Source organism: Amphibalanus amphitrite, unplaced genomic scaffold (assembly GCF_019059575.1).
Source record: "Amphibalanus amphitrite isolate SeventyFive unplaced genomic scaffold, NRLGWU_Aamphi_draft 000559F_arrow, whole genome shotgun sequence".
NCBI classification, from domain to species: Eukaryota; Metazoa; Arthropoda; class Thecostraca; order Balanomorpha; family Balanidae; genus Amphibalanus; species Amphibalanus amphitrite.
The window spans coordinates 375-8,794 of record NW_024882053.1 but is presented as its reverse complement, the minus strand read 5'-3'; the positions used below and the strand labels follow the sequence as shown (position 1 = coordinate 8,794).

General features: G+C 50.6%; 1 protein-coding gene across 1 annotated transcript; it reads right to left on the bottom strand.

Annotated features, from left to right (window-relative positions):
• Nucleotides 1-344: 344 nt before the first annotated feature.
• Nucleotides 345-6,875, bottom strand: LOC122393857 (NADH dehydrogenase [ubiquinone] flavoprotein 1, mitochondrial-like). The gene is made up of 8 exons (XM_043390276.1): nucleotides 6,548-6,875; nucleotides 4,847-5,047; nucleotides 4,217-4,509; nucleotides 3,646-3,876; nucleotides 3,013-3,146; nucleotides 2,582-2,680; nucleotides 2,173-2,376; nucleotides 345-1,113 (listed from the first exon to the last, which is right to left on the bottom strand). Exons 1-8 carry the CDS (start codon nucleotides 6,594-6,596, stop codon nucleotides 894-896), a joined length of 1,431 nt encoding a protein of 476 aa, XP_043246211.1. The 5' UTR covers nucleotides 6,597-6,875; the 3' UTR covers nucleotides 345-893.
• Nucleotides 6,876-8,420: the final 1,545 nt, after the last annotated feature.

Sequence of the window (8,420 nt, the reverse complement as noted above, 5' to 3'; positions counted from 1 at the left end):
ACGTCATCGTCGGCCGGTCGCCGATAGTGAATAGGAAGGGATACACCTACGTCACCATCAAGTTCGAGTACGAGGCCGAGACCCGGATCACCACCCTGTCCTACAGCATGCGCGACCTGGTGGCCAACGTCGGCGGTCACATCGGACTGTTCCTGGGTACGTCCATCCTCTCCCTGCTTCTCAGAGGGTTTGCCGCTCTCCAAGAGCTTCACAGACAGAAACAGTCTCCAGTGATCAACATCCAGAGCGACGGAAAGTGACAGAAAGAAGGCTACGTGCGTCTAACTGCGTGCCTCTAGCCCGGCAGCCTCAAAGCTATCTTTCAGCACACCTTTAAACACACATTTCTCTTTTCCGGTTCGATATATTCTACATAGCCTCGGGCGATCCCCGTCACACGTACCTCAGGACCCGCGCCTTGCTGACCTCTCTCGGCCGGCTCAGCCCCACCCCGCCGACCTGACGCGGCAGACTGGGTGGGCCGCGTCCTGGGCAGGTGCGCAGGGCACCACCGAGGCTAATATATACACACAGTCCGCACACCCGCGGCCAACACCCGCGCAGAGGCTAGGTTCCGGTTAGCGCGGCAAGGTCGGCAAGAGCAGACGAGCAGCTACGCGGCGAATAGAGACGGGGCCAAGCTGGCCTCAAGGATCGACCGAAAACGGTCACACCTTGCCATCTAACGCCATCTGCAAGATTCAAGTCACATGAATCTGCACATCACCGAACATATTCTTCCAGGCGTTTGTCAGGCTACCTTTATGACTAAGATAAAATCTACAAGAGACGCGGCACTGCAGACGGTCCGCCAGCCGGTCTCCCATTAGCGGGCTCTCACCAGATGTTACCCCTGCCCTCGCCGCTCCTGCCTGCCCACCCGAGGGACGGCTCTACTGAGACGCGGCCGCCTGGGAGGCCGCCTGCCGCTCGGCCTGCGCCGCCGCGTGCTGCTGCATACGCTCCTCAATCATCGGTCGGAAGTGTCGGATCAGGCCCTGGACGGGCCAGGCGGCGCCGTCTCCCAGTGCGCAGATGGTGTGCCCCTCGATCTGCTTGGTGAGCTCCCAAAGCATGTCGATCTCCTCCGGACGGCCGTTACCCTCGACGAACCTGGGGACAGGAAGGGGGTGTGAGACGCGGGACGACTGGCGGTCCGAGCAGCGTCGGGGCAGGCGAGCAGCAAGAACGAGGGCCGAGGCAGGAGTCGCTCTCGATGAAACGGGGGACAAGGGGATAGGGATGGAGCGATGCGGCGGTGCGGGAGGTGTGAGCCCTACCTGGCAGGCTTTAATAAACCAGAACGCTGTTGCAAGGAAAGACAGCAGTTTGATGTAAATACAGCATTTATCAGGCCCCAAACTGTGAACGGTTCAGAGTTAACTGAGCGTGCAATTCCTTACCTCATTCGATAAATTAACGCAAAAACAATTTGAACGATTGAAAACACGACACATACAATACAAGTATACGGTATGTTGAAGCCCACGATGCATACCGCCAGGATTTACAGCTACGGTACCATTTCATGAACAAACGATACGCAGTGCTTTCAGTCGGCTACACCAAACACAAATCAAAGTGGATAAATGCATAGCTGCTATACATAGCTAGTTCGGGCAGCGAAAAACGGAGACAAATATGTCAGGCATCAGCAACGTCAGGCGCACGGGCACCTCGCCAAACTGCCGTCGGAGCAGCCTGACAGCGGTTGGCAGAGGGCCACAGAGCCCCTCGAAACACCGACAGCAGACCAGCAGACCTTCGTAACTTTCGTTACATAACAGAGTTTCGAAACAGCCTCTAAACTGAATTGGATCGTTTCGCAATTGGTATCCGACTGATGCTGGAGTGGTTATCATCGCCGCGCGTCTCTCAAGCAATTCCAAAATTTCAACGCGCTTACTCAAACTTGGCAAGAACTTGCAAATATTTCAAAATCAAGCCACGTTCATGGCAAGGTGCTGACCAATTTTATTAGTAACTCATTTATCGAACACTACATACATAGCTGTCCATCCTGCCGGAACCGGCAGTCATTGTCTCCTGCCTAACCAATAATTCAGCATGACCTCCACATGACCGTGCCCAAAGCCCATATTCTGTCCACCCTCACCACCCCTGGACTGACCTCCCCATGACCCCGTCCACCCTCGCTGCCCCTGGACTGACCTCCACATGACCTTGTCCATCCAGCCGGTGCCCTCGCGGCAGGGCGTGCACTGGCCGCACGACTCGTGTTTGTAGAAGGTGATGAGGCGCGCGATGGCCTTGATCAGGTCGGTCTGCTTGTTCATGACGATGACGGCGGCGGTGCCGAGGCCGGTGCCGGCGCTCAGCAGGCCGTCAAAGTCCATCGGCACGTCCGAGCACACACTGCCGGCGGGTGGGGGGTGGGGGAGGGCGGCATTGACCGACGATCCGCCGGAAGGGTCGGGACATTGACCGAACGGTCTGGTGGTTATCTACAATAGCCAAAGGTCTAACGTCAATATTAGGATGGACGCATTCCACCCACACAATATTTCGGCGAGAAGCGCAACGTATTCCCATGCCTCGCGGTATACACCGGCATACTCACTCGAGCGGGATGATGGGGGTGGACGAGCCGCCGGGAATGACCGCCAGCAGGTTGTCCCAGCCGCCGATCACGCCGCCCGCGTGCTGCTCAATCAGCTGCCTGCGGGACGGTAAATGCCGTCATTAGAATTAACCAATCACATCGCCGGCCTGCCGCTCAATCAGCTGTCTGAGGGATGGTAAATGCCGTCATTAGACTGAACAAAGTCAAAGCCTTTAATTATACCCCAACCCTCTACTGTGCCTATGACAACCATGACGAAAAATAAAACACATCACTTCATGATAAGAACGCTGCCGTTGTACTTCAAATGAGGGAACAGCAGCCACACCACAAAATACTTCAGCGGCTTCCATGACCATGAAACCATCACAATGACACATGCTGACAATGATATGACACAATCACCAACATCCCGTAGCGTCACCTACTTGAGTGGCACGGACATCTCCTCCTCGACGGTGCACGGGTTGTTGACATGGCCCGAGATGTTGAACAGCTTGGTGCCCGTGTTACGCGGCCGGCCGAAGCCCGCGAACCAGGTGCCTCCTCGGCGGCAGATGGTCTGACGAACGGGAAATATTTGTGACGTCAAAAGAGTGACGGGATGATGAGGAAGTTATAAAATCAGAGGGTTATGTAACAAAGAGTTGAAAACAGTTATGTAAGTACGCATCAGCTGATCGTATACGTGCGGTATTCGTATGGCTGTGTAACAATATGTGACAAATAGGAATTCGACACACATCACGCAGATCAGATCATTTTTTATACCTATGTGGTGTATAAGGCGCAAACTTGGTCCTGTGACTCGGCTTAGTCACTGGCCGCTTGAAAAACACACTGACAGATCTGACTCACCCGTTTCATAACTAAACCGAGTCAGCGGCACCAATCCAATGACCACAGCCATCAGTCAGCCATGATAGGAGTCTACGGGCACGTCAACAACATTCGCGACAGATTGTCGTTAATCAGCGTAATGGCCGTATGATAATCCGGTAGACAGCTACGCCAGTAAAACCCTCCCCGCCACTGGGAAGACACTCCTGCCCTTCACCTACCGGCGCCACGGCCACCGTCTCCACGTTTGCCACCGTAGTGGGGCAGCCGAACACCCCCACGTCGGCCGGGAAGGGCGGCTTCAGGCGCGGCTTGCCCTGCTTGCCCTCCAGCGACTCGATCAGCGCCGTCTCCTCTCCGCAGATGTAGGCGCCAGCGCCGCGGTGCATGTATACGTCAAAGTCGTACCCCGAGCCGCAGGCGTTCTTGCCCAGCAGGCCCTCCTTGTAGGCCTGGTGGGAAAGGGACACCAATGCATATTTCATTACATAGGTTGATATAGAGTGCTCATCTATCCAAGCAGGTAATAGTCGAGCGCTGCCGTAATTAAACTCCTCATAGAACTATATAAAAAGCCAGCGTGATTCGACAATCCTTATCCATGTGTGCATCCACTATCGGCTGACTTTCGCACCTTATAGTCACAGATGAGAAGCAATGGACAGTTCAACCTCGTAAATACACACATCTTCCATAAACGGTCATTTCAGGAAAGCATAAATCGCAGACGAACGTAGGCAGTTATTCAGGACAGAAATGCCCCCGACCGTCCATGCCATCACCTCCACCCACCTCGTTGATCGCTAGCTGCATGTTGCTGGCCTCGTTGTAGAACTCTCCGCGGATGTAGATGTAGGCGGCGCGTGCGCCCATGGCCCGGCCGGCCACCAGACAGCCCTCCACCAGCTTGTGAGGGTCGTGGCGCATGATCTCGCGGTCCTTGCAGGTGCCCGGCTCGCCCTCGTCGGCGTTGACCACCAGGTACTTGGGCCTGCCATCTGGCGGCTTGCTCATGAAGCTCCACTTCATGCCGGTGGGGAAGCCGGCGCCGCCTCGGCCGCGCAGACCCGACGCCTTGATCTCGCCTGTCGTCGCGGGGAGAGAGAGGGGAAGGGGTTAAATGGGGCAGAAGCTTACGGGAAGGCAAATAAATATTTCAAAAATGCAGATGAAGATGTTTATGGAAAAACAGGTGAAAAAAGCAACTATCAAAAGGTATGCGTAACACCAGATGTAAGGTACACTCGTCACACTCGGTGTGCCGAGATATCAGGAGGCTCGGCCGATACCAAGAACTCAGTCCCAGCTTGCTACTGCCCTCAAGGCCCTGCAGGTTTAACACCGAGCATCCGCCACCCTCCTTCCCCTCCCCTCCCCCGGGCCCCCACCACGGTCTCCGTCGACTGCTGTCACTCCGCTCACCGAGGATCCAGTCGGCTCCCTTGAGCAGGATCTCCTTGGTCTTGTACCAGTCGCCGCGGCTGAGGGCGCCCTTCAGCCGCCAGTCGTGTCGGCCGTACAGGTTGGTGAAAATTCGGTCATCGTCGCTGAGGTTGCCGTGCGCGCGCGGCGTCTCGGTGCCCTGGTGGCGAACCTGCAGCGCGCTCAGCTGCTGCGAGAGGGCTGCCGGGACAGGGCAGAGCGTTACTCACAACTCGGTGGGTTACACAGTGGGCCAGCTAAACTGGAAAGCCCATCCGCCACACATTTAGTCAGCCGACCAGGCCAAGCCATTATGCTACTGCATTACCATAAGAAATGCATTACCATAAGAAAGCAAGATGCCAGAGTGTGTAAATTGTAATGTGTGACTTAATGGGTGTGTCTATCTTATTTTTGTGTGGGTGTGTTAAGAATAATTTAAGCATTCAAGGTTTGTTATGCTAGAACAGCCTACAAGTGGTGTTTTTTTCCTTTAAGGTACATTTTAGTTTTGAAAATACACAATTTTCAGGAAATCATGAGACCTTTGCAAAAAATCTTAAGATTAGAAGGTTGAGGTCAACTTTCAAGTCAATATCAGATCAAAAGCCAAATTTTGGGGTATCTGCATGATGAGGTTTATGTATGGCAGGATCATGGTGTCATAAAGTGTCATGCTAATCAGAAAACAAGGTCAAGGTCAGGTCAGCTGTCAGCTGTCACAAAAGGTCAGTTTGAGACAACAACAAAAAAGAGTTGTAATGTGACTTGAGAGATGGATTTGTGCACTAATTTGATGGAGGTGGTTATTCATCATTGTGATCTTGGGTAAAAATCATGAGAAAAAGGCTAAAATTTGAGATACATGATGCACCTATAATTTTTCAACATGAATATTCAAAGTCTTGAAAAATATACAAATTTTATTTCAAGGCTATTTTTTAAAATTTATGAGTGAAGAAACATTGTTGGAAATTTTTGAGATAACTGGTTTCATGTGACACATTTGTGTCTTTTGACATTTTTAATTTGTGTAATGCTTGTAAACTGAATGCATCATATCCTTACAAGCATTTACCAATTCTGACAAAATCCTGTGTAGCTGCCAGCTGGGTCAGTAAAATGGGCATATCTCAATGATTTTATTGAAATTACATAAGAAATGCATGCAACATGTCAAATGGATGTAGAAGGCATATCATGTTTCACATTGCCAGCTTAAACAGTTCATGAGCTATTGAATAAAACAGAGGGCAAGTCAGATCTGACTACCGAAGCAGTGATTCTGATGGGTCAAGATTATATAACCACATGCTTGTCAAATTTAAAATGCTGACAGTAGGCACTACGACATAGCTTCAACATAAAACCTACTGACTGTCAATTAGCAGTCTGCTCAGTGTTCACTTTAACATATGGTGGTAAGAAATTGAAGCTCCAAATCGCATGTTAAATTACATTTTACCCTGAACATCAACAACCACATATCCAGTACAAAATCACGCCGGTTGAACCAGGAATAGAATATGATCACCTCTTCAGATTCCCACAGCTAGCAAGTTAGACAGACTGGGACAGTCATCAGCCATTAGCATCATAAACTACCGATGCATTTTCATTGAATTATCAAGCAAATGCAAGCCTATTTTGTCCACAAAATAGACAATTTCACTCAGTCGTCACAAGTGAAAATAAACTTACCTGTCACACATCCCCTGGATGTATTTGCCACCCTTGCAAGTGAATTCATTTTTGTAAAGGAACACTGATAAAAATATTTATTTGAGAGTACACAACAGCATAAACACAGATCACGGACTGCCGCTGCCTATTAAATTTGGGAATATTCAGTGTCAGTGATGCGCCATATATGACGACAAAGAACAGGTTTGCAGAAGATTTTCAAAGTATGTGTTCTAAACTCTAACTTGTGAGCGTAACTTCACGAAACAACCAACCAACTTCGAAAATACGCAAAGTCGCACAAATGAACAGCACAGAATCGGAAATGCTCACCTAGCTTTGCTAAGATTGAACATAATAGTCTCTGTATTGAACCCCCAAATCATTACATAACAGCTATTGGCTTCGAAATTACGTAACTGGCCAGTAGCGGCGGAACACCTTCAAATAATGGGGGGAGGGGGAGGGGGCACTGCCGACTTTTGGTCCCATTCTTTCCATGCAACGCCCATAGGGCTAATGTTAAAATGTCAAAATCAAAGGGGGGCACGGTGCCCCGGTGCCCTCCCCGTTCCGCCGCCTATGTAACTGGCACACCATTGATGACATCACCAGTTAGCCGTTTGTAGTACAAATTTGCCGTTTCAGCCCCCATCGACGAGCACATAAAATCTGTTGTGCTTTGCGCCTAGCTGGAGGTCTGTCTGTCTTCTAATGACCTATTAGGGTCCATGGAAATGCGGTGGAGAAGACGCACGTTTCCATCCCCCCGTCCTTTTTTTTTTTGAATTTTGCTCCAGACAGGCCGAGGCCCTGGTCGGGGTAGGGGGAAGTTACTAGCTGGCAATTAGCCAGATCTTCCGTTTTACTTTACTTTAATGCCGGCTATGTTATTCCGGCCCAAGGCAATATCAAGAACAAAGTTTACGTTAGCCCGGCTCATGTGACGTCCGGTGGAAGCAAGTGCAAGGGAAAGCCAGAAAGGGTGCCAGAGTGGCAGTGCCGAGAGGGATTTTGAGTACTTACATTTCTTGCTGCTGAATCTTGATGCTGAAATGCCCCGGTCCCCGAGTACCGGTACACGCCCCAGACGCTGCAGAAAACACTTCGTGTTTCATTTTTGTGCGTATTTTTACCACAATCAGTAAGTACGAGTAAATGCGAAGCACAATTACAACGGGCACACGGATGGGGCGACGCGATCATAAACCGACATCAGAACATCAACAGTCACCGTTTGGAGTGCCAGTGATCTTGGCATTTCACCCTGCTCAATCTGGGTTCACTCGATTCAGAGTTCTAAAGCCCCCGCATACAGTTCACTGACAAAGCTTACTACCACCGCTAGACACACGCTCAACTTCCGACAAAATATCATCACAGAAAGCGACGCAAAAAGATCACTGGTGATATTATGATCATATCGCAAAAACGCTCCTAAAGCGGCACTCAATGCGGAAAAACGCAAAACTCAGGCATGATTCTAGATATTGATTCTTGACTCGAGCAACTCAAAAGGATCCACAGATGTTCTTCGTTGATGACAAAAACACTAGCGGTCATCGGCATGGTCACTAAGCGTTATGATGCGCCGGATTCATTGCAAGCAAACGGAAAAATGAAGCTAAGGTCCTTCACCAGGATCAGTCATATCGTAATGAATGGCATCACTCAAGGAGCATCCATACGACAAGCAACGACTGAAACGAGAAGCTACAGGACGAGGCGACAGCAAGGGAACATCTGGGAGAGCCGGAGCCGACACCACGCCGCATCCAACTGACACGCATCGCTCACGCCGAGAAAGGTCACAATCCGACAAAGATTGCACGACGACAAAGCCTTATTGCCAGAGGCGATCGATTTGCTCTCAACATAATCCGGGTTAACA

Excerpts from the sequence above, each read along its gene's own strand:
- LOC122393857 (XM_043390276.1), bottom strand. The coding sequence starts at position 6,596 with ATGAATTCACTTGCAAGGGTGGCAAATACATCCAGGGGATGTGTGACA. Across the intron at positions 4,510-4,846 it reads GGGAGCCGACTGGATCCTCG|GCGAGATCAAGGCGTCGGGT; the intron begins GTGAGCGGAGTG and ends CCGCGACGACAG. Across the intron at positions 3,147-3,645 it reads AGACGGTGGCCGTGGCGCCG|ACCATCTGCCGCCGAGGAGG; the intron begins GTAGGTGAAGGG and ends CCCGTTCGTCAG.